Genomic DNA, 26330 nt, shown 5'->3' with positions numbered 1-26330 from the left:
GAATATATTCCAGAAATATTAGATTTTTCTCACATTTCTTTGTTTCTGTATGTTCAATCTATCATAATGAAGTACTTTATTCATCTCCTAATGTAAAAATTCAAGGTCTTTGGGTTACAGATCTTGTACCATAAAACTTCACGTCACCTGTACACTGACAGATACAAATTTGCTGAGTGGTGATTATGCCAAAAAAAATTATCTGTTATAATTACCTATGATAAAGGTCAGGAATTCCATCATTTTAACAGGAGCAGAAATCGCTGTGAACAAGCCTTGCTTACGATAAACATTGCATCAACTATCTCAACTCTCCTACTTCATTGTCACTTGCCTCTTTGGGGTACTCAAGTCCTCACAAGTCACATCCAAATGAAAGTTATCTAACTAGATGAAGAAAGAAATGCTTCAGCACAGACCCGGGAGGGTGCTAACCCCACAGTCTTTCCATCACTGTAAAATGGCAAACGTTTAGAGGCAAGTGTTCATAGGCCCACATACCATAACACTCACATCACCAGATTCTCCTCCTCATCCTAAATCTGTCCAGCAGCTGAGGAATTAATTTCTGTATGTAAACAAGGTCAACTCCCCATTCCCACAGTGCTGGCCACAAGATAAGGAAGAATATTACCTTCTGCAGGTAATGAACTGTCCTGTGTTGTTTGATTCATATCTGCACAATGTGACTCTAGAAAATATTTAAATACATGTGTTTAAATATTTAAATGATTGTAAGACTGTAATTTAAAATTGTACTATCACTGATATAGCAATATTTTGAAAATTACAGTTATAAGATATTAATCAATTATTTCCCATTTATAAGTGACTTTATTTTGACAAATAGTTTGTAGAACAACTCTGCCTTCTTTCTTCCAGCCCCTTGCCATGCTCAGTGTAAGCCCAAGGATTTGAAGTTTACAAAATTAGTAGCCAATGTCCAAGAGCTTATAAAAAGAATTCTACAACGTGAGCAGTGGTATTAATCTCAGGCTTGCAAGGCCGGTTCAATGTGCCAGTACCTACCTGTCACACCAACAAGCTATGGAGAAAAGTCATATGATTATTATCAGTAAAAACCAAAGAAACATTTGACGCAACCAACACTCACCCATGAAAACCTCTCAATAAATTATTCAATTACATTAAAAACCAGTTTGAAAAACTACAAAGATTATTTGAATAAACACTGCACAAGAATAATGACAGTCGAGTGGCCAGTAGACACATGGAGAGGATTAGCAACTATAAAGGAATGCCAACCAAGAACTCAGTAGAATCATCACTACCTACCTAGAAGCCTAAACAAAATGAAAAGGACTGGTGGCATGTGCATGAGTGTGGAGTGGTGGTACTGTCGACTTTCTCCAACCTGTGCAGATCTGTGTCTGTGAGACCTGGGATGTGAGGGCCTAAAAAACTGGGGCTGATTGCAGTTTAGTGCCTTAGACGACATGACTTCTGTTTCAGTGTAGTTTTATACATGAATGTAACAAACAATGATCCAAGGAAGGCTGAGTTCAGAAAACAAACAAACAAACAAATGAACATGTAAACAAACAGAAGCAAGCACATAGTAAATATCGAAAGATCAGCTTTCCCAGAATTTTTTCTCAGGACAGACCAATTTAAAAACCATTGCCTGGCACATACCATAAAATATATCTGGAAAGCACAAAGGCAAGGCAGAAGGCCATATCCAGATTCGGGGTGCACTTGGCACAGTGCCCAGCATATCCTTTCACCAGACTGTTTTGACACCCAACAAGAATAAGCATGTCTTATAAAGTCAACGTAAATGTTCCACACAGGAGGCACAAATCACATTCATGATCAACCCAGGAAACAAAACACATCTGAGGGAAAAGGCCCTCTGCCTTTTTTTTTTTTCATGGAATCTCTCACAGTTCACCACCTGTCATTCTTTTGACAATATACTCACATGTAGCATCACTAGTAATAATGTAAAATACCATATATAATTACACCAAAGACTCCTGGAGGCAAAATATTATCTGCACACAACAGGGGAAGGAGAAGGAAGGAGAAGGGAGGTACTAGATTTTATATTAATAACAGAAAAATTCTTAAAACAAAACAATATTACTAGTGATTTTAAAAACTGTAAAATGTTAATTGTCATAATTAAAGTATATACCTAGTAATGGAGGTTCAAAGCATATGAAACAAAATTTAACTGAATTAAAGAGACGTATTGAATGTATCACAATCATAGATGTTTTGACACATCTTCCTTAGAAATGAACAGAGCATTAAGAACTTTAGAATGTAGTATACACATAGAATACAGTAATAACAATATTAATTATAGTGACAAAAGACATTCATAAGACAGTTCCAATGTAAGTAACATGTATTTTTGTCAAGTGTCCTAGGTACATTTATCAAAGTTCATTATGTGCTGGATCACAGAACAAATCTCTACATTAAGAATGTTGAGGGGCCAGCAAGATGTCTCAACAGGTAATGTGCCCAAGAATGAGGACCTGAGTTTGAACCCTGTGACAGACATTAAAAATTTTAATAACCTACAGTTGTCCTCTGACCACCACATGAATCAGTGCCATAGGTGCATTCACACACACACACACACACACACACACACACACACACACACACACACTAAATGCATACGTATATAGTTTTTCTAAAGAGAGGGGAGCATATTAAATTAATAACACGTAAAGGTCACTCATGCTTTCTTAATTAGATGAAAATGGTTTGCTAATGGTGTACTTGATCTCAGGCTTAGATTTTATACAATTTGAAGTAGAAAGGAATAAACAGGTTTTTCTGTATTAAAAGATAAGTCAATTTGTTGTTGCACTGATCAGTGTGTTTGGGAACCAGTGTTCTTGGGAACATTAGATCTGGTGAAACAGATCTAAGGTGAGCGAGAGGTTCACCTGCCCCTCTTTATTATTTCACTGACTCTGCCCCTTTTCTTGCCTCTCACCTTCCACTAATAACTCCCGACAACTTTTCTCCAAATGCTTTAAGAAAGACTGCATCAATGGCACCAATCCACAAACTGACCTGCATCCAGTCCACGGAATTCCTCTTCCCCTTCTAGTGGAGGACTGTTCCCTCCTAGCCGAGTTCAGTGCCTCCACTTGGCTCTGCATCCCACTAATTCCTTTCTCAGATCTCCCTTTCTCTTTTCCCTCTTTCTCTCTTTCTTAAAAATAAAATAAAATAAAATAAAATAAAATAAAATAAAATAAAAAAATAAAGACTAGGTAAGCAAAAATCTACTAAAACATTTCCTTTCAGGTAGTCACTAATCTTCAAATACTTGATAATGACTAATAAAATCATCTCCTCGGTATAATATTGGTAGAAAATCTGCTTGTGAACAATAATCAGCTTAAAAGTGCATTGCAGAGTGTTAAAGGGTCCAAAAGCTGGAAACAAAAGTGAATGCTTGGAATTCCAGGAGTCACAGGGATGAAGCAGGAGGATATCATAGTCCAAAGTGAGCCTGAAAGAAAGTTTCATCTCCTAAAAAACTCAGAATGTCAGACTTACCAGGCACCAAAATAGTGATGAAGATCAGTAACCTGAAAGCCAGAGTCCTCCTCAAAGCACACATCTGGAGGGCAATCTAGGTAAACAGAAATCATCAAAAAGCCCTGTGTGGACTCAGTGATTCTACCTGTCTAGGTCAACTTTGCTTATGCTCAAACACCAGATTTAAGAGGGATTCTTCTTCCTCATTTTGCCTGTCTTTATCTTCATCTCCATTCTACCTGCTGTTGAATGATTAAATGACACAGGAAAAGAAAACAGCAGGGATGTTTGCTGAGGGATAAAGAAAGAGCCAAAGGGTAACTCATTCATTCCCTGTCAGTATTAAAACAGTAGGATAGAGTTCATGGCAATCCCCTTTTAACACAGTAGTTTCAAAAAGATACAATCATATACTGCATCATATATTGGAAAATGAGCAAGAATTATGTGTACAGCTCATAAGTCTATATGCTACATGAAATTGGACAAGCATTTCCAAAATTTTCAATCCAAGGTGCTGACATTTTGTTACTCAAAATTCCCAGTATGTTCTTCCTTGTTATTCCTTCTCAAGAAGTAAACACCATTTATCACCATTTCCTCATTTTGTAGGTTAATGAGCTCCACATAAATTAAATGCTCTACTGAGTTCATCCCTGTATGCTGGTTTGGACCAAAGAATATATGGCATTCAGTCATCAGTTTCTCTGTGTATTTCAATTGCTCTCTTTGGTGACTAACACATACAAAGCTTCAATGAGAATTCTTCATTTGCACATTTTTTAGTCTCTATGTACACCCATTTTCTAGGATATATACCTACAAATAAAAGTGATGGATCATAGGATAGTATGTGACTTTAAATAAATACTTCCTGTCATGGGTAAACTTGCCTGCCTGGCTAAACCGTTTAATCTTAAAACTTTGTCCCCAAACCCGAGAATTTAGGCTTAAAAAAAATGGGAAGCCATTTCATCTGTAGCTAGTTAAAATAAAACTATTTAGGGTTGGCTAGATGGAGCCCTAGTCCAGTGTAACTGGCATCCACAGGAAAGAATGATCACAACCATGCCTCTAAGGAAATGTTCATGTGACGACAAAAGCTAAGACAGAGGTATGATTCTTCTACAAGTTAAGAAACACAAAGCTGGGGGATCCCAGATGGCGGCAATCAGCATGCACCATTTCTGAAAGGCAGAGGATTTGAAACTCAGAAATTGGTGAGTGGAGGGGCAACTGTAATCAGAAAATTGACATTGTGGCTCCCTGAAGTAGGGGGGACACCACAAGAGCAGAGAACGTTTGATTCAGGTCACACAGGGACTTCACTGGGAATGGAGAGGGGCACTTTCCTTCTTCTGGCCTCCCTCCCCCTCGGAGGAGCCGAACCACAGTGCCAGTGGCACAGATCTTGCTTCCTGAGAACCGAGACAGCAGAGATGCTACCTTAGCACCAGTATCACCAGTATCATCTGCGACCCGAGCTGGTGATCCGCCTCGGTGTAATCCTGCCTAAGTCCCATGCCTGCGAGTGGCTGGCCTTACCAACTCCACAGAGCCTGACTGTATGAGTCCCTCAATGGCTGTGTAGCCACCAAAGTTCAGGCGGACCTGCAAAACTGCCCAGTTGCACCAAGAGCCGAGCCATGGTAGTAGCTACAGAAGACTTCCTGGAAAACACCTAGACACCCCAGTTCTGCAGCCACAACTTGATTCCCGGGTACAGGGGCTGCAACACCACTGAGCTGTCTGAGCATTCATTTGGCTCAGTAGACCGAAACCTGCCAGTAGAGAACAGGAGAAAACCCTGTGCATTATGATTTGACCTGTTAGAGAGTGAGTACGCCCCCAAGTGCCTGCAGAGCCCCAGATCCAGGGTGCTTCTAATCTAGCAGCCAAACATCAGAAATCTCCCACCCACACATCCACAGTGGGAAACAGAGAGTTTCTTGGGACATGGAAGCCCTGGCTCTGTGGAGCTACCAGTGGAGTTTAGGCAAATAACTCCTGGAGCTCAGTTAGAGATGATTACCAGTAGCCTGTAGGCCAGTGATGTACAGAGAATTTGCACACACAATCACCAGCACTTGCGATAACTTCAGCACCCGCAACACCTTCGGTGACATCAAGGTGCCCCTCCCTCACACTGAAGGCCTCTACATTCTCTAGCACCTCAAGACAAACTTCCACCAAACAAGCATTTGTCCTTCTGCACCAGTGGACTTTCCTCCCCCAGGTACAGCTGAAGCACCAATACACATGCTGAACCCATTGGACCTCTCTCATCTCCCTGAAGAATTCCCCAGATGCCAGAGAAAAACCGTACCAATCTGAACTGCAGAACCCAAGAACAAATAGTGCAGGTTACAGTTAAGCAAATGGCAAGAGGTAGGTGAAAGAACACACCCAACAAATAGTAAGTCCTGAATAGGACAGGAGCTCCACAAGGACAGCAACAAAACCAAAAATTCTGAGCACAGGGTTCTTTTCTGAGACTGATACTCCATCCAAGGACCATTGATGGAGATAACTTAGAAACCCTGCACAGATGTAGCCCATGACAGTTCAGTATCTAAGTGGGTTCCATAGTAATGGGAACAGGGACTGTCCCAGACATGAACTGATTGGCCTGCTCTTTGATCACCTCCCCCTGAGGGGGGAGCAGTCTTACCAGGCCACAGAGAAAGACAATGCAGCCACTCCTGATGAGACCTGATAGACAAGGATCAGAGGAAGGAGAGGAAGACCTCCCCTGTTAGTGGACTTGGGGAGGAGCATGCGTGGAGAAAGTGGAAGAAGGATGGGACTGGGGAGGAGGAGGGAGGGGCTTATGGGGGGATACAAAGTGAATAAAGTGTAATTAATAAAATTAAAACTAAAAAAAAATCAAAAAAGAACATACCCAACAAAAATCAGGAAATCATGGCTTCACCAGCAACTCCCAAAATCAATGGATGCTCCAGTTCATCAGAAACACAGGAAAATTATCTGAAAGATATGCTTATCCAGTTATTAGAGTCACATAAAGAGGAAACAAACACATCTCTCAAAGAATTAAACCCTCAGGTGGAAGCTAAGAAAGTTCTCAAAGAAACACAGGCAAATATAGCCAAACAAATAGAGGGACAAGTAGAGGCAAAATTAGTGGCATATACAGAAGAAACAAATAAAAAAATAGAGGCCATCATACAGAGACAGGAAGCCACATTCAAGCAGATGAAGGAAACGGTGCAAGACATAAAAATAGAATTAGAATCAATAAAGAAAACACAAACAGAAAAAAACCTGGAGCTGGAGAACTTAGAGAAAAGATCAGGAACCACAAAAGTAAGCATCACCAACAGAACACAAGAGATGGAAGAGAGAATCTCTGGTGCTGAAGATACGCTTGCAGAAATTGATACATCTCTCAAAGAAAAAGTAAAATCAGAACAGTCCCAAACACAAAACATCCCAAGAAATCAAAGATGCCATGAAAAGGTGAAATCTAAGAATAATAGGAATTGATGAAAAAGAAGATTCCAGTCTCCAAGGTCCAGAAAATATCTTCAAGAAAATCATAGAAGAAAATTTCTCCAACTTTAAGAAAGAGATGTCCATAAACATACAAGAGGCCTACAGAACACCAAACAGACTAGACCAAAAAAGAAAATCCTCACATCACATCATTGTCAAAACACTGAATATACAGAACAACAACAACAACAACAACAACAACAACAACAAAGATATTAAAAGCAGCAAGGGAAAAAAGCCAAGCAACATATAAAGGTAGACCTATCAGAATCACACCAGATTTCTCATCAGAAACTATGAAAGCCAGAAGGACCTGGACAGAAGTCATGCAGACTTTAAGGATGCCAACCCAAACTACAATACCCAGCAAAGCTTTCAATCAACATAGATGGAGAAAACAAAATATTCCATGATAAAACTAAATTTAAGCAATTTCTACACAGCAAACCAGCCTTACAGAAGATACTAGAAGGAAAACCCCAATCCAATGAAAACAACTATACCAAATAAAACATAGGATACGATAATGTCCCTACAAAAAGAAAAAGAAAACAAGCAATGAATCGCAGTAAGACCACCAACTCCACAATAAAAGGAACTAACGTTCATTGGTCACTATTATCTATCAACATCAACTCTCCAATAAAAACACACAGACTAACAGAATGGTTGCAGAAACAGGATTCAACAATCTGCTGCATCCAAGAAATGCACCTTTGCAACAATAATAAACACTACTTAAGAGTAAAGGGCTGGAAAAATGTTTTTCGAGCGAATGGACCCAGAAAACAAGCAAGGGTAGTGATCCTAATATCTAATAAAATAGACTTTCAACCAAAATTAATCAAAAAAGATGAGGAGGGGCACTACATTCTCATCGAAGGAAAAATACACCGAGAAGACATCACAATTCTGAACATCTATGCCCCAAGTACAGGAGCACCTACATTTGTAAAGGAAACATTATTAAAACTTAAATCATACATCATTCCCAACACCTTAATAGTGGGAGACTTTAACACTACACTCTCACCAAAAAACAGATCATCTAGACAGAAGCCAAATAGAGAAATAAAGGCACTTTCAGAGGTCCTAATTCAAATGAACCTAATAGATGTCTACAGAACTTTTCACCCAAACTCAAAAGAGTATACCTTCTTTTCAGTACTTCATGGAACTTTGTCCAAAATAGACCATGTAGTTGGTCACAAAGCAAGCCTTAACAGATACAAGAAAATTTAAATAATCCCCTGCATTCTATCTGACCACCGTGGACTAAAGCTGGACCTCAACAATAATAGAAATAACATAAAGCCTACACGCACATGGAAACTGAACAATTTGTTACTCAATGACAGCTGGGTTAAGGAAGAAACAAAGAAAGAAATTAAAGGCTTCCTAGAATTCAATGAAAATGAAGGAACAGCATACCTCAGTTTATGGGACACAATGAAAGTGGTGCTCAGAGGAAAATTCATAGCACTAACAACCTTCAAGAAGAAATTTGTAACATCTCATACAAGCAACTTAATGGCCCAACCAAAAGTCCTAGAAAAAAAAGCAGATACATCCAAGAGGAACAGATGGCTGGAAATAATCAAAATTAGGGCTGAAATCAATCAATTAGAAACAAATAAAACTATTCAAAGAATCAATGAAACCAAGAGCTGGTTCTTTGAGAAAATCAACAAGATAGACAAACCCTTAGCCAAACTAACTAAAAGGGAGAGAGACACCATCGAAATCAGCAAAATCAGAAATGAAAAGGGGGACATAACTACAGACACCGAGGAAATCCAAACAAATCATTAGATCGTACTACAAAAGCCTATATGCCACAAAATTCAAAAATCTAAAAGAAATGGACAATTTTCTTGATAGATTCCATCTATCAAAATTAAATCAAGATCAGGTAGAACGACTGAATAGCCCTATATTCCCCAAAGAAATTGAAACAATCATCAACATTCTTCTTCCAAAAAAAGCCATGGACCTGATGGTTTCAGCACCAAATTCTACCAGACCTTCAAAGAAGTGCTAATTCCAATTCTCTTGAAACTATTCCACAAAATAGAAACAGAAGGAACTTTACCAAACTCATTCTATAAAGCCATAGTCACCCTGATACCTAAACCACATAAAGACCAAGCAAAAAAGAGAATTTCAAATCTGTCTCTTTTATGAACATTGATGCAAAACTACTCAATAAAATACTTGCAAACCGAATCCCAGAACACATAAAAGATATCATTCACCATGACCAAGTAGGCTTCATCCCAGGCATGCAAGGATGATTCAATATATGAAAATCCATCAATGTAATCCACCACATAAACAAACTGAAGGAGAAAAACCACATGATCATCTCCTTAGATGCCAAAAAAGCATTTGACAAAGTCCAAAATCCATTCGTGTTTAAAGTATTGGAGAGATCAGGGATTCAAGGAACGTACATAAACATAGTAAAGGCAATATACAGCAAGCCTACAGCCAACATCAAACTCAATGGAGAGAAACTTCAATCAATACCACTGAAATCAGGGACAAGGCAAGGCTGCCCACTCTCTCCATATCTATTCAACATAGTTCTTGAGTCCTTGCTAGAGCAATAAGACAAGTAAAGGAGATCAAGGGGATGCAAATCGGAAAGGAGGTCAAAGTTTCACTATTCTCAGATGACATGATAGTATAGATGAGTGACCCCAAAAATTCAACCAGAGAACTCCTTCAGCTGATAAACACCTTCAGTAAAGTGGCTGGATACAAAATTAACTCAAAGAAATCAGAAGCCCTCCTGTATACCCAAGACAAAAGGGCTGAGAAAGAAATCAGGGAAACAACACCCTTCACAACAGCCACTAATAACATGAAGTACCAAACAAGTGAAAGACCTGTTTGAGAAAAAAATTCAAGTCTCTGAAGAAAGAAATTGAAGAAGATATCAGAAGATGGAAATATCTCCCATGCTCATGTCTCGGTAGGAATAAGGTAGTTAAAATGGCCATCTTGCCAAAAGCAATCTTCAGATTCAATGCAATTCTCATCAAAATACCAGTACAATTCTTTACAGACCTTGAAAGAAAAAATTTCAGCTTCATATGGAGAAACAAAAAACCCAGAATCTCCAAAACAATCCTGTACAACAACAGATCATCTGGAGGTATCTCCATCCCTGATCTCAAGCTGTATTACAGAGCAATAGTAAAAAAAACGGCATGGTATTGGCATAAAAGCAAAAAAGGTGAATCAATGGAACTGAATAGAAGATCCAGAAATAAACCCAAACACCTATGAATACTTGATTTTCAATAAAGAAGCCAAAATCATTCAATGGAAAAAAGACAGCATCTTCCATCTTCAACAAATGGTGCTGGTCCAACTGGATGTCTAAATGCAGAAAAATGAAAATAGATCCATATTTATCACCCTGCACAAAACTAAAGTCCAAGTGTATCAAAGACCTCAACATAAAAGCAGATACACTGAATCAGTTAAAAGAAAAAGTGGAAAACATCCTGGAACTCATTGGCACAGGAGACAACTTCCTGAACAGAACACCAAGAGCACAGGCTCTAAGAGCAACAATCGATAAATGGGACCTCGTGAAACTGAAAAGCTTCTGTAAAGCAAAAGATATACTCATCAGAACAAAACGACAACCTACAGACTAGAAAAGGATCTTCACCAACACTATATCTGACAGAGGGCTGATATCCAGAATATATAAAGAACTAAAGAAATTAAAAAGCAATAAATCAAGTAATCCAATTAAAGAATGGGGTATGGAGATAAAGAGAGAATTCTCTGTAGAGGAATAGAGAATGGCAGAGAAAAACCTAAAGAGATGCTCAACATCCTTACCTTCAGAGAGATGCAAATAAAAATGACCCTGATATTTCACCTTACACCCATCAAAATGCCAAAGGTTAAAAACTAAAATGATAACACATGCTGGAGAGGTTGTGGAGAATTGGGAACCCTCCTCCATTGATGGTGGGAATGTAAACTTGTACAACCACTTTGGAAACCAATCTGGCATTTTCTCAGACAATTAGGAACAGTGCTTCCCCAAGATCCAACTATACCACTCCTAGGCATATATCCAAAATATGCTCAAGTACACAACAAGGAAATTTGTTCAACCATGTTTGTAGCAGCTTTATTCGTAATAGCCATAACCTGGAAACAACCCATATGTCCCTCAACTGAGGAATGGATACTGAAATTGTGGTACATTTACACAATGGAATACTACTCAGCAATTAAACACAAGGAAATGATGAAATTTGCAGGCAAATGGTGGGACCTAGAAAAGATCATCCTGAGTGAGGTATCCCAAGAGCAGAAAGATACACACTTGTATAGACCTATAAGATAGGATAAACATACTAAAATATGTGCACCTAAAGAAGATAAACAAGAAAGAGGACCCGGGTAAAATGATCAATCCTCACTTAGAAAGACAAATGGGATGGACAGGGAAAGTAGGAGTAAACAAGTAACAGGACAAAAGCCTACCGCATAGGGCCTCTGAAAGACTCTACCTAGCAGTGTATCAAAGCAGATGGAGAGACTCATAACCAAACCTTGGGCAGAGTGCAGAGAATCAAATGAAAGAAAGGGGAGTTTATATGACCAAGAGAGGACAGGAGCTCCACAAGGACAAAATATGTCAGGGCATGGGGGCCCTCTATGAAACTGTTTCTCCAACCAAGAACTATGTATGGATATAACGTAGAACCCCTGCTCATATGTAGCCCATGGTAGCTCAATAACCAAGAGGGTTTCCCTAGTAAGGGGAACAGGAACTATTTCTGACATAAACTCAAGGACTGGCTCCTTTACCTCCTATACCCCCTGATGGAGGAGCAGCCTTGCTAGGCTACAGAGGAGGACATGGCAGCCAGTCCTGAAGATACCTGATAAGGTAGGGTCAGATGGAAGGGGATGAAGACGTCCCCTGGCAATAGTAGACTTGAAAGGGGGCAGGGAGAACATGAGGGAAGGAGGGTGAGACTGGGAGAGAATGAGAGAGGGTGCTATGGCTTGGATACAAAGTAAACAACATGTGATTAATATAAAAATAAAATGAAAAGTAAAAAAAAAAAAAGAAAGAAAAAGAAACACAAAGCTTTCCAGAGGCTAGATAATAAGCAAGGACAAGCTTCTTCCTTCCTGTCTTAAAAAATGTAGAGACCCTTGTAATGACAAACCATAGCAGAAAGACACTTGGAGAGATGACAGGCAGAACTTACAGCTCACAGAAAAAGCTGCTATGTAGGGTCACACAACCTAACAGCCAACAACAGGGAAAAGCAAGCTGGAGACGTAGGGGACAGCTGATGTGTGCAAAGCAAGGTGGGACAAGCAGTTCTGCAGGGTTGTCTCCTTAAAATAGCCACACAAGATCCTGGACATGGTTATCTGAGGGATATTATTTCCTCCTCTCATTAAAAATACACTGTCAAGTGGCTTAATTCCAGCACTCAGGAGAAAGGAGCAGGTGAATCTGAGGCCAGCCTTGTCTACAGAGTGAGTTTTATGACAGGTAGGGCAACACAGAGAAACCATGTTATGGAAAAAAACAAAATAAACTCATAGAAATATATATCTATAGATAGATAGATAGATAGATAGATAGATAGATTCTTTTTCCATATAATTCATAATGATTACAGTTTCCCTTCCATCTACTTTTCCCAGTTCCTCTCACCTCCTCTTCCTGCCAGATCCACTCACTTTCTGTCTCTTATTAGAAAAGAGGAAGCTTCCAAGACATGACAAGAAGACATAACAAAAAAATATAGTAAGCTAAAACAAAAACCATTGTATTGAGGCTGGAAAAAGTGAATCAACCAAAGGTAAAGAGTCCCAACAGAAGGCACAAGTGTCAGAGACCCGACCTGTTCACACACTCAGAAAGCCATAAAAATAATAGAGACACAAACTACCTGGTGCAGATCCCTGCAGCCCTTGGGCTTGCTACTTCAGTCTCTGAGAGATCATAGGAGCTTTGCTTTAATTGGTTTAGAGGGCTTTGTGTCCTCCATTCTCTCTGGCTCTGACACTCTTTCAATCTTCTCTTTCCTGGGATTCCCTGATCTCTGGGAGTGGGATTTGATGGAGACATTCCATTTAGAGCTGTGTGTGTGTCAAGATTTTTTTCTTTCCTCTTTCTCTCTCTCTCTCTCTCTCTCTCTCTCTCTCCTCTTCTCTGTCTTTCTATCTCAACTCTATCTTTCTCTGACTGTATCTTTTTCTCTGTGTGTGGGTGTGGGTGTATGTATGTGCATGCAGCATGACAGAGAGAGAGAGATGTCTGGCTGTGGGTTTTCTATTTTTCCCCTTCTGCTACAGGAGGAAGCTTCTCTTCTGATGGTGAATAAGGCCCTGGGGAAGGGTTGCCTTCCTCATTTTTTCAATGGTTAAAAATAAACATTTGCCTATTATATTATATATAGCTGCTTGGAATTCTGATTCCTCCATCTATCTCTTTCTCTGAGGATGCTTGTTATTAGTGTTCAGGTTTTTGCTTGGTAAATTTTCTAAATTAACTTTTAAGTTCATATTTCTTATTACAGGTACCTGTTGACATCTCTCTTAGCTTGCTTATCTCCTACTGATTTAACAATGATTTCCATTGTCAACTATATCTCAAAGAAAGCATGTTCCAGCCTTTGCTATTGGGCAGTATGTGTCTCTTAGGGGGTTTACACAGCTCCCTGATACATCACTTCCTGCTTATCTGAATGTAACCCAAAGGGCAGAACCAAAAGCCTTCTCAGCTTTTTTCTGAGCATGTGTCCAGGCTTGGGTAAGTGGGTAGACTTGCAAATCCCCACCATATTGGGGGTGGGGAGCAGAGTCCACAGCCACCACTCAAACACTTTGCATCTTAGTTCCCAGCCTCTTCCTTGCCTTAGATTTGGTCTCTCTACTGCTCATCTTAGATTTTTAATCCCTCACCTTGCCTGTTAGTGGCTTTTTACAAACACCACTCAAGAGGCTGCTTCAGCCCTGGGATAGTTCTAAAGTAGAAGAAATAAAGGCAAGACCCTGAACCTAAAGCCTTAGAAAGATACCAGTCAAGTCAAATACACAAATACAATTATTGACATTTTGTGAGCATACAAAGAATTTTGTTTCATTCTGTCTCTTTTCCACAGAACGCATTATTTCCCTTCCCACATCCCTCTTGCTCATCCTCCCTTTAGCAATCCCATCCCCAGTAAGTATCTCCTCACATACTCTCAGTATTTCCTGTTCCCTCTCATGATCTTCTGTCTCTGCTTATTCAGTCTCACACCCCCTTTTGACATGCACATAAAGTTTAAAAGTTAGGTATAGCTGGGTGATACTTTGCTCTACTTCCCTATTGATTTCCATAGAAGCCACACCAGTTTACACCCTCAGCAGCAGGAAATAGAGGTTCCTCTCTCTGACATCCATGTCAGCATTGGTAATTTGTTTCCTGATCACAGCCATTCCAGCTGAGATGAGATGGAGCCTCAAAGTGGTATGCATTTGTGTTTCTATGATCAATAGAACCAAAAGACAGTTCTTCAGGAAAGGACTTTTGAGTTTGCTTCCACTTCAGTTGTTACTAGTCAGTTAGGAAGGGGGCAGTAGGCAAGTGAGTTAAGACGCCAACCCCCCAAAAAAATATTTAAATAATAAATGAATAAAATAAAAATTAAATAAAAAATATGCCAACCCCACTTTTCCTGAAGTTGTCCAGGTCTTATTTCATTGTTTATACCAAGTCTTGGAATTTGAAATTGTGCACTGAGGACAGCTTAGTTGTTGCCTGGATGGAGGGGTAGAGCTCTCTGGACCTTCTAACTGTTGGAATCAGCAAGCAGGCATTTCTACAGGCAGCCCCTGGGGCCTGGCAACTGGGCGGGTATCAGGCATTTGGAAAGACACCCAGACCACCTGCTGACCACCTGGAACCACCTGCGCATGCTCTGGATCATGCTATAAGAACTGGGGCCCCTCCCCTTGGCTCTCTCTTTCCTTCTCGCTCCTTCTTCTCTCTCTGTCTGTCTGTCTCTCTCTTTCTCTCTCTATCTCTATCTCTATCTACCTCCCTCTCTGTAACCCCCCTCTACCTAATAAACCTCCCGCGTGGAACCAATCGCGTGGTGTGATCTGTGTGGACCCGCGTGTAACCTCTGAAACCTCTACATCTCTTTTTATAATTCCTAACATTGGTGCATTGGCCGGGAACTGAACCTGGGTCACCCGCATGGGAGGCGAGAATTCTACCATTGAACCACCAATGCATTTTAACATGTGTAAGCTTATTGTGACAGAAAGTCCCAAAGTCCTGGCAGTAGCTCCCCCAAGGTATCCGAGAAGATTTGGGCACAACGACAGATGACTGCAACTCTGGATTGTGGTATGCTAACCACTGGGCAATACTGCCTCAACTGGCCCACTGCTAGGGCCCAGCCTAAACTGGACAAAACTGTGGACACCTGGAGTCAATGTTTCACATTGCTAAGGGCAAGGTAAGGCCATTCTCTTGTTTCTTTCTCCACAGAAACAGTCTCTCATCTTATGTGCCTAGCAGAACTGCCTCTGTTCAGGATGCTGTGAGACCACAGGAGCAAGGGACACTGCCTAGGTGATGGACTAAGTAGTCATCCCTGTCATTTTGATTGGCACATGGATTGGTATTTATTTAGCTTATAATTTATCCTTCTCAGGTCTCTGAACACCTTGACGGCTATGCTAAGCTTACAGTAGCTTTGCAGCTACAGAGAAGACGATTAGATCGACTGTTAGCTCATTAATCAGTTCATTAGCTAAAACCACAGGGTACTAGATCTCTTATTTAAAAGGAAAAGAAAGGTTTGCCTTGCTCACAGGACACATGTTAGTTGTCTGTGTCTTAAGATAAATAAATGGAGCTTATATAGGGTCTGAGGATACAGGAGTTTAGGTGGTAAAAATCTAGAGTGTTGTTATTTGGTCTGAGAAAATGTTTCAGGGTTGATAAATGCAAAAGATTAAAGAGTCTAAATAGGTGTTTTAAGGTATATGAGTTATATTATAAGATTTTAAAAGTTCAGAGTTTTGACATTGATCAATAGAGTTCTGATAAGTTGATGGAGCAATAACTGCTTATTATTCAGTCACCAGGTTGAGATTTTAATTTCCTTTGTTGGCTTCTAGAGATAGACTTAAAGGTGCTTCTCATTATGTTAAAAACATCTGTTTAATGTGTATATCTGACCCAAAAGTCATAGCTTTTAGTATGGTATTCTTAATATCTGCCATTTCTGGGGTAGATTTTAACACAGGAATATCTTAACCCTATTCCTTCTAGTTGCTTTCAGTAAGTTTCCCTTTTATTTCATAAAAGGCTTTTGCCTTTTCAGAGTTCACCTTAAAAAGTACTTATGCTGTTAACACATACGTATGTCTACTGCCTTTTTCTCAATACACAGTACAATTATGATACTAACATGTTTAAGGTTTTATCTCTCTCTTAAAACTTAAAAGTAATTCCTGGTTTGGAATTTCCTTCCCTGGCTACCAGACTGCCATTTACTACATACAACCACTGGCTGGATTGGTGAGTTCACTCCATTTTCTCAGCATGCATGCCTCTCTTGGTAGGGGAAGCTTGACCATAGAGCTCTGGCAGCTTCCTACTATCTTTTGAGATGGGGAACCCCCCCTCAGCTGTAGCCTTAATTGTCTAGGTTTGACCCTCTATGCTGACTTTCACTTTAGGGCCACACTCTCCCTTGGGCAGTACACCCCCTTTACGGGTTTCTTCCCCCCCCCCCCCGCTCATGCACGCACTGGCTCGCTTGCTCATGGAAAGGTCCCCTCTCTCTCATACGGCTCTTCTCATTCTTCCTTGGGAGCCTTCTACACGCGCTTCTCTCTACGTGCTCCTGCACTCCGTCCTAGCTAGGCAAGAAGCGTGTTCTCTCGGCCATGCCATGGGGCAACTGGCCCTCGATTGCTGGCCAATATCTGACGAGATATGGACCAGATCGGATCGTCCTCTACAGAGACTCGCCTTCTCCTGGGACACCATTAGAAGGCCTCCGTCTCTCTCGGCTCCCAATGGATAACACCCATCACCACATCCCTACATAGAGACTTCTCTGCCCCCAATGGGAGATGCCCAGATGCCCGTCCCTCCAGACAAGCTGGAGAATTTCAGGTTTCTATCCCTAGTGCCAGCTGGCACCAGCACCTCTTAAGTTTACACGCTCCTGTAACTAAACCTCACCTCAATGACAGATCAAAAACAAAACCTTCTTTAATATTGCCAGTGATTGGGTAAATAAAGTCCGTCCAGGTAGACAGAGGTTCTCATGTACAAACCTCATCGATCCAAACCTTTCAATGCCTACCTACAGGATTTTCTCTGTTTCAGTGTCCTGCCAGACACAGGTGTCTCCTACAGCCACAACAGCGCCAAAGCAGCTACAGGTGTTCAGCTCTGACCTCACGGACTTCCAACAAGATACAGGTGTTCGGCTCTGACCTTACCAACAAGCTGGACCTGTACCTTCCCTCCCAGCCATGGGTGTTCTCACAGACCTGGAAAAGCATCAAAGCAGCCTATTCTTCCTGGACTTGGTCGACACTTCAGCCTTTTGACCTCCCTACATCGCCCCCAGTGTCAGCAGGAAGTAGCCAGAAGAGAATCTACGCCTTGTTATCCATCTGTTGTTAACAAAAGGCTAAAGTGGTGTGCTTCAGGACCAGGACAAGCAGCTCCAGGTTCTCCCAGTGTTCCCCAGTCCTTCCCCGCTGCCTTGCATGGCTGGCAACTCTCTCTGTTAAAAACCCTTTACCCTAAACCCTCTGCCCTAAATTTTCTAGGGCAGAGACTTCTCTTATTCTTAACCTTACAACCTGACCATTTGTTGCTATAATTCCCCTCTCTCTCAACCTCTTACATGACAACCAAGAGCTGCTTCCAATGAGCCTAAATTTATATACTTTAACTTACCTTATAAAAGGCAGCCCAAGCTCCCTATTTTTAGTTATAGAAAAAGGGGGGAATGTTGGAATCAGCAAGCAGGCATTTCTACAGGCAGCCCCTGGGGCCTGGCAACTGGGCGGGTATCAGGCATTTGGAAAGACACCCAGACCACCTGCTGACCACCTGGAACCACCTGCGCATGCTCTGGATCATTCTATAAGAACTGGAGCCCCTCCCCTTGGCTCTCTCTCTCCTTGTCACTCCTTCTTCTCTCTCTCTCTCTCTCTCTCTCTCTATCTATCTCTATCTACCTCCCTCTCTGTAACCTCCCTCTACCTAATAAACCTCCCACGTGGAAACAATCTTGTGGTGTGATCTGTGGACCCACGGGTAACCTTTGAAACCTCTACATCTCTTTTTATAATTCCTAACACTAACTCTACCATTTTTCCTGATATGATCCAATAGTTTAGTCTGAAAAGAGCTGGAGCCATTTCTATACCACAGTTCCTGACAACTATTTGCATTTTTCCAGACCCCTGCAGCCCTGATGACCTCAGAGACTAAACTCTGCTTCTTTATACTGAAGACAGATGAACTGTCTCCTACACAGAAAACGTGTTGACTTCCAAAGTGACAACCTTTTACCTCATGTGCCTTTGCCATCTTCTTCTTCTTGAACATGTCAGGTCCTCTGGTCTCTGTCCTTCTTCACAGCCAACCTGTATCACCATCCCCCACCCTCTGGGCAGCCCTTTGACCTCCCCTCACCTGCTTCTTTACATGGGCCATTCAACCCTTAAATTATTACCCACATGGATTTCCTGTTGGGCTGATGTTATCACAGGTATTTTCACCACAAAATAAAGCATTTCATGTAATAGCATTAACTGCAGGAGCAAAACTACCACACATATGTGTAAAGCAGGTAATTGGTTAGCACTTTGGGATCTCTTGGCCCTTTGTTCATTTTTCATCTAACCCACATGCAAATATGCTCCAGTGGTCACAGGTTCTATGTCTTCATAACCTTTGACAAAAATAATGTTTAACGTATTAACTTCTCCAAATGGTTTTGATTGTGAGTTAGAATTTGGATTGTTCCTAAAGATTGGGCCTATTTTGTTTCTCTCACTCAGAATGAGCACCAGCCCAGGAGACTCTCCATTGCTGAGCTCAGCACACTTCAATAAATACGATCACAAAGAAAGACAGACACTGTGAAACAAACAAGCAGTGATGGGATTTGCTTTGTCTTACCTGAAGATGTAACAAAGAGTACAGAACTAAAAACTAACAAACAAATAAGATGACAAAAATTGCAGGCTCAATATTTAAGGGCATGCACTGCTTTCAAAGGGGACCTAAGTTTGATTGTCAGCAGAAACATCAGTTGTCTTTCAACCATCTGCAACTCCAGTACCAAAGGATCTGACAGCCAATTCTGGCTTTTGCAAGTACCTGCACTTTCATGGTTACATGCAGGCGAAATAAATACACATGCATATAAAGCAAAAAATAAAATAAAATAAAATAGCTTCTTGTCTTTAATGATAGGAGGTCCACAGACACAGTGTAAAGGTGAAAACATAGTATTACAAATGTACATTGACTTAATTTTTAATATGGTTCACACTTTTATTTTTGTGTTTTAGAGAGTTCCCTTAACATTATCCAATATAGCACAGTCTGATGACTCATTTTCACGGAAATAAAATGTCACTTAAATCAAGAGATGAAAGCGTAAGTTTTTAAATTGTTTTTTCTTTTTTTAATTTTTTATTAATTACACTTTATTCCTTTTGTATCCCCCCATAAGCCCCTCCCTCCTCCCCCCTCCCTATCCCACCCTCCCTCCTCCCTCTGCATGCAGGCCACTCCCCAAGTCCACTGATAGGGGAGGTCCTCCTCTCCTTTCTGATCTTAGTCTATCAGTTCTCATCAAAAGTGGCTGCATTCGCTTTATTTGTAATAGCCAGAAGCTGGAAACAACCCAGATGCCCCTCAACTGAAGAATGGATGCAGAAATTGTGGTACATCTACACAATGGAATATTACTCAGCAATGAAAAATAAGGAAATCATGAAATTTGCAGGTAAATGGTGGGATCTGGAAAGGATCATCCTGAGTGAGTTGTCCCAGAAGCAAAAAGACACACATGGTATATACTTACTCATATAGACATACAACATAGGACAAACCCACTAAAACCTGTGCATCTAAAGAAACTAAGCAAGAGAGAGGACCCTAACTAAAATGTCCAATCCCCATCCTGAAAGGCAAAGAGGATGGACATCAGAAGAAGAAGAAAACAGGAAACAACCTAGGAACCTACCACAGAGGGCCTCTGAAAGCCTCTGCCCTACAGACTATCAATGCAGATGCTGAGCCTGATGGGCAACTGTTGGGCAGAGTGAAGGGAATTTTATGTAAGAACTGGGAAATAGTAAGAGCTGGAGAGGACAGGGTCTCCACAAGGAGAGCAACAGAATGAGAAAATTGAATACAGGGAACTACCCAGAGACTCATACTCCAACCAAGGACTATTCATAGAGATAACCCAGAACCCCTGCACAGATGTAGCCCAGGGCAGTTCAGAGTCCAATTGGGTTACATAGTAATGTGAAGAGGGACTGACTCTGACATAATCTGATTGGCCTGCTCTTTGATCACCTCCCTTTGGGGGGGAGCAGCCTTACCAGGCCATAGTAGAGGACAATGCAGCCACTTTTGACGTTAACTGATAGACTAAGATCAGAAAGGAGAGAAGAACCTCCCCTATCAGTGGACTTGGGGAGTGGCATGCATGCAGAAGGAGGAGAGAGGGTGGGATTGGGATGGGAGGAGGAAGGGTCTTATGGGGGGGATGCAGAATGAATAAAGTGTAATTGATGAAAAATAAAATAAAATAAAAGATTTAAAAAAAAGTGGCTGAAGAATGGATGCAGAAATTGTGGTACATCTATACAATAGAATATTACTCAGTAATGAAAAATAAGGAAATCATGAAATTTGCAGGTAAATGGTGGGACCTGGAAAGGATCATCCTGAGTGAGTTGTCCCAGAAGCAAAAAGACACACAGTATATACTCACTCATATAGACATACAACATAGGACAAACCCACTAAAATCCGTGCATCTAAAGAAACTAAGCAAGAGAGAAGACCCTAACTAAAATGCTCAATCCCCATCCTGAAAGGCAAAGAGGATGGACATCAGAAGAAGAAGAAAACAGGAAACAACACAACCTAGGAACCTTCTACAGAGGGCCTCTGAAAGCCAGAAGAAGAAAACAGGAAACAAACTAGGAACCTACCACAGAGGGCCTCTGAAAGCTGCTCTGCAGACTATCAAAGCAGATGCTGAGCCTGATGGCCAACTGTCGGGCAGAGTGAATGGAATTTTATGTAAGAAGTTTTTAAATTTTTATTGGTCATGTGTGCACAGTTAGTATTCGCTGAATGCTTTTCCATGAATATACAGTAGTAAAAAGATCGCATTTTATTTCTGTGGAAATTAAAAGTGTTAAATGCCTAATGGATACTGGTAAACATTTCAAAAGTAAGTGGTAACTGCCATTTTAACTATCTACCTGAGTCCTGTATTTGCTACTACAAAGTAGTACATGACCATTTAAGGGAGTGCTGAGGCTCAGATCTAAAATATCCTCAACAAGCTCATGTTTTGGATGTTTTCTTCCCCAGCTGGTGGATCAGAAGACGGACAAAGGGAAAATGTCAGCACTACTTGCTCTTTCCTGTCCCTTTCATTCAGCCAGTGCTTCCTGTAATCAGTCAGTATGAGTCTTTCTTGTCAATTAATGTCCTGGGAAAGACCTCACACACACTTCAGTAACAAGATCATATTAAGTCCAGCCAAGATGAAAATGAAAGTATCTTATAAATCAATAAGCAAAAAGAAAGAGAATGAATGAGAAACTTGAAACTCCCAGAGAAGAACTTAGAAAACGTTTCACTTTTGTAAGCTAAATAATAAATAGAATAGGTAGAAAAATCCAAATGCTCAATGAAGGCTAAAAGCAGCAATGTCTTCATATCAAAACCAATGGCTTCATGAGGTCATCTGTGGGAGCACTTGGAAGCACTCTCTCCTAAAGCTCCTCAGTCCTCTGCTCTACACACATGGACACCCACTGTACTTCTGCTGCTGCTCACAAGCAACTTTGTGGTTTTTATATGTAGGCACCTTCATCTACAATGTCCTCTTCTTATTATATCAAAATCAAATCTTTAAGTTTAGAACCGACTTCCATAAGAACTCTCTAGATACACACACTCACAACACTCCCATTCATCACTGGATCTATTAGTGTATAATTCCACTATATCAGTCCAGAAGAGATGTGTCAAAACAATGGCTAAAAGGAACAGAAGAGGGGAAAGCCACTCTAAAATGCCACCTGATTATAATATTTTAAAGGAAAAGGAGAAACAAAGAAACTACATGTTTTTTAGAAATATAGTCACCAGAATTAATTCTCAATGATAAATTAACAGGCTGGAGACAATTGAAAATAAATCCATGAGCTTAGCATTAAATGAGAAAAATTGAGAGAAGAATGAAAAAATCCAGTCTAAGTCACTTTGGATTTTGGAAGAGATAATCCTGTGCGTGAAGAAGTTGTGATGACTGGATCTAAGTGCGAGCCTGCTTACCTGTCATCAGACTCTTGCCCCAAACAGTGACCAGCAGAGCAGTCTGCTCTTTGCAGTCACATCCTGTGACTTTGCTCAGAGTTGTGATTTCCTCCTGTGGTCTAGAGCTACACAGCTGGCTTATATGACTGTTCACATCTACTGTACTGCTGTCCACCCCTGAGAAAGATGTGACCATGAGGGACGTCGTGACCAAGAACAGAAACTTTCTTCCAGCGTAAGGATTATAGAAGCAGGGGGCAATTAGTGAGCCCGAGTTAAGGAGCTTGGACTCTGGAGCAAGACATCTGGCTTCAACTTCTTCCACAGCTGTTTCCTGTGACTTGAGTGACATTGTTAATTTTTAACATATTAACTATAAGAGGAGGAATTGAAAAAGCCTTGCCAGTTAGTTATTCAATATGATATTTCTGAGAAGGTTTGATGTGTGCTGGAATAACTCCTTTGTCTGTCTATATCCACTTCCCAGGCTTTTCCATCCTTCTCAGTGACACTGAAGGGGATCCATGAGCAGCACTGACAGAAAATTAACAGTAAATGTAGGTCATCAGATATGAAGAAATGTACATTGACTTAATTTTTGAGTATGATTCACAATCTAATTTTTTTGTTTTGGAGAAGTCATTTAGCATTACCTAATCAAACAGTTATCTTTTTCTTTTTTAAAAAATTATAGCAGTCTGGAGAAATGGTTTAGCTGTTAATAGCATCCACTTCTCTTGCAGAAGACTTGAGTTCAGTTCCCAGCACCCATGCCAGACAGTTCACATCTTAAAACTCCAGGTCCAAAAGATCTAAAGTCCTCTTGTAGCCTCCATGAGCAACTGCACTCATGTGCATACCCACACAGATAAACATAAATACATATAATTAATTTTTTTAGTAAATCTTTTTATTTGTTTTTATTTTTATTTTTATTGGTTGTTTGATTTTTTCATTTTTTTTATAATTTTTACTTTTTTATTAATTACAGGTTATTTGCTTTGTATCCCAGCTGTAGCCCTCTCCCTATTCTCTCCTAATCACAACCTCCTTCCCCCTCTCTAAGTCCACTGATAGGGGAGGTCCTCCTCCCCTTCCATCTGACCCCAGTTTATAAGGTCTCATCAGGACTGGCTGCAATGTCCTCTTCTATGGCCTAGCAAGAATGCTCCTCCCTAGGGGAGGAGGGGAAGTCAAAGAACCCACCACTGAATTCATGTCAGAGACAGTCCCAGTTCCCCTTACTAGTGAAACTCACTTGGATGCTGAACTGCCTAGGGCTATGTCTGAGCAGGGGTTATAGTTTATATCCATGCATGGTCCTAGGTTGGAGATTCAGTCTCACAAAAGATCCCTGTGCCCAGATATATTTGGTCCTTGTGGAGCTCCTGTCCTCTCCAGGTCATATTAACTCATATTAAGTTGAAGAAGGAGCTTCACTGAATAAATTGTGAAGAAAAAAAATAAAAATTAAAAAAAATAAATGTTGTTTATTAAAAACAAACAAACAAAACCCGATGCTCACCACCTCTCTTCAGTTCTATGGACGAGTCCGGTTGCCAGTCGAATGGGAGACAAAGCAGACCACAGCAGACACACTGTTCTGTTCCCAGTGGCATGCGCTCCTGACAGTCACCGTGCCATTGCTGTGTGGGTCACTCTTAGTGGCACAGTCCCCATCTGGAGTCCAAAAGATCTGCGCAGCCGGCTTGCCTGCACTTGCCTCGCACACTGCAGTTCTATTTTTGCCGAGAAATAGGGTTACTTCAGGGTGAACTGTGAAGATAGAAGGGGAAATAAAGGACTGCCTCTGACATAATCTGATTGGCCTGCTCTTTGATCACCTCCCCCTGAGGGGGAAGTAGCCTTACCAGGCAACAGAAGATGACAATGCAGCCACTCCTGATGAATCTGATAGACCAAGATCAGAAGGAAGGAGAGGAGGACCTCCCCTATCTGTGGACTTGGGGAGGGGCATGCATGAAGAAGGGGGAGGAAGGATGGGACCTGGAGGGGAGGAGGGAGGAGCTTATGGGGGGATACAAAGTGAATAAAAGTGTAATTAATAAAATAAAACAAAATTTAAAAAAATTAAAATAACCCCCCCCCAAAAAAAGTTTAAGTCATGTCACAAATTACAAAGGCATTTGTTTCTAGTTAAAATCTGGTGACCTGTAATACCACACTTGGAGGTCATGTCCTTGTTGGAAATGCCCATCACATGCTGCTATCTCACATGAGTAATACCAGCATGCTCGAGGGCCATTGCAGTCATCTGCAGGTCAGGACTCAGGTCAGGTGTGGAGGCCCAGGTGATTCTCCTTTCGGTACAGTTGTGTTCCCTGGTCTCCTTTGTGTCTGCTTTGTAGGCTATTATGCAGACAGGTCCACCTCTGGGGGTTATCACCCAGGTTATTACTACTGCCTTTGGCAGTGTAACAGGAGAGCATCTCAGCAGAACCTTTGTACCCATCTGTACAGACACTGTTGTATTAAGTGGACACACACAAAGAGAATGAGAAAAGGAAACCTTGTGTGTTAAGTCTATAACAGCAGCTTATGTTGAATTACACTAGAACATTGCTTGGCTGATGAAAATATTCCAGAAATATTAGATTTTTCTCACTTTTTTGTTTCTGTATGTTCAATCTATCATAATGAAGTACATTATTCATCTCCTAATGTACAAATTCAAGGCCTGTGGGTTACACACAACTTGCACCGTGAAACTGCACATTGCCTATACACTGACAGATACAAGTTTGCTCAGTGGTGATTATGCAACAAAATTATCTCTTACAATCAGCTGTGGCAAAAGTCAGGAATTCCATCATTTTAACAGCAGCAGAAATCGCTGTGAACAAGCCTTGCCTACGATAAACATTGCATCAACTATCTCAACTCTCCTACTTCATTGTCACTTGCCTCTTGGAAAGTCCTCACAAGTCACATCCAAATGATGCTTATCTAACCAGAAGAAGAAAGAAATGCCTCAGCACAGACCTGGGAGGGTGCTAACCCCACAGTCTTCCCATCATTCTAAGATGGCAAAGGTTTAGAGGCAAGTATTCACAGGCCCTCACACCATAACACTCACATCACCAGATTCTCCTCCTCATCCTAAATCTGTCCAACAGACAAGGAATTAATTTCTATATGTAAACAAGGTCAACTCTCCATTCCCACAGTGCTGGCCACAAGGTAAGGAAGAATATTACCTTCTGTGATAGAGAATGAACTATTCTGTGTTGTTTGAATCATATCCATACAATGTGACTCTAGAAAATATTGAAATACATGTGTTTAAACACTTAAATGATTGTAAGACTGTAATTTGAAGTTGTATTACCACTGATATAACAACATCTTGAAAATTACAGTTATAAGATATTAATCAATTATTTCCCACTTATGAGTGACTTTATTTTGACAAATAGTTTGTAGAGCAACTCTGCCTTCCTTCATCCAGCCCCTTGCCATGTTCAGTGTAAGCCCAAGGATTTGAAGTTTGCAAAATTAGTAGCCAATGTCCAAGAGCTTATAAAAAGAATTCTACAACGTGACCAGTGGGATTTATGTGACCTGGGATGTGAGGCCCTAAAAAACTGGGGCTGATTACAGTTTAGTGCTTTAGACAACATGACCTCAGTTTCAGTGTAGTTTT

The 26330-nt window shown here is 40.8% G+C and overlaps 1 protein-coding gene, 1 non-coding gene and 1 pseudogene across 2 annotated transcripts; all 3 read right to left on the bottom strand.

The window, feature by feature from the left end:
- LOC110565183 (cell surface glycoprotein CD200 receptor 2-like) overlaps window positions 1-26330 on the bottom strand; it is a 128914-nt pseudogene that overhangs the window by 8399 nt on the left and 94185 nt on the right.
- On the bottom strand, window positions 640-25927 carry LOC110543532 (cell surface glycoprotein CD200 receptor 1-like). Its single transcript, XM_060370883.1, is given in 7 exon segments — window positions 640-691; window positions 3553-3628; window positions 24192-24442; window positions 24482-24486; window positions 24851-24911; window positions 24914-25162; window positions 25885-25927. Coding segments are annotated over 5 exon segments (594 nt in total). The 3' UTR covers window positions 640-691; window positions 3553-3628; window positions 24192-24206.
- On the bottom strand, window positions 15265-15335 carry Trnag-ccc (transfer RNA glycine (anticodon CCC)). The gene has a single exon. It is a non-coding gene; the product is annotated as a tRNA-Gly (tRNA).

The sequence above is a fragment of the Meriones unguiculatus genome, chromosome 17 (genome assembly GCF_030254825.1).
Source record: "Meriones unguiculatus strain TT.TT164.6M chromosome 17, Bangor_MerUng_6.1, whole genome shotgun sequence".
NCBI classification, from domain to species: domain Eukaryota; kingdom Metazoa; phylum Chordata; class Mammalia; order Rodentia; family Muridae; genus Meriones; species Meriones unguiculatus.
Note: the sequence above shows the minus strand (reverse complement) of the source record. Positions and strands in the feature narration are given on the sequence as shown.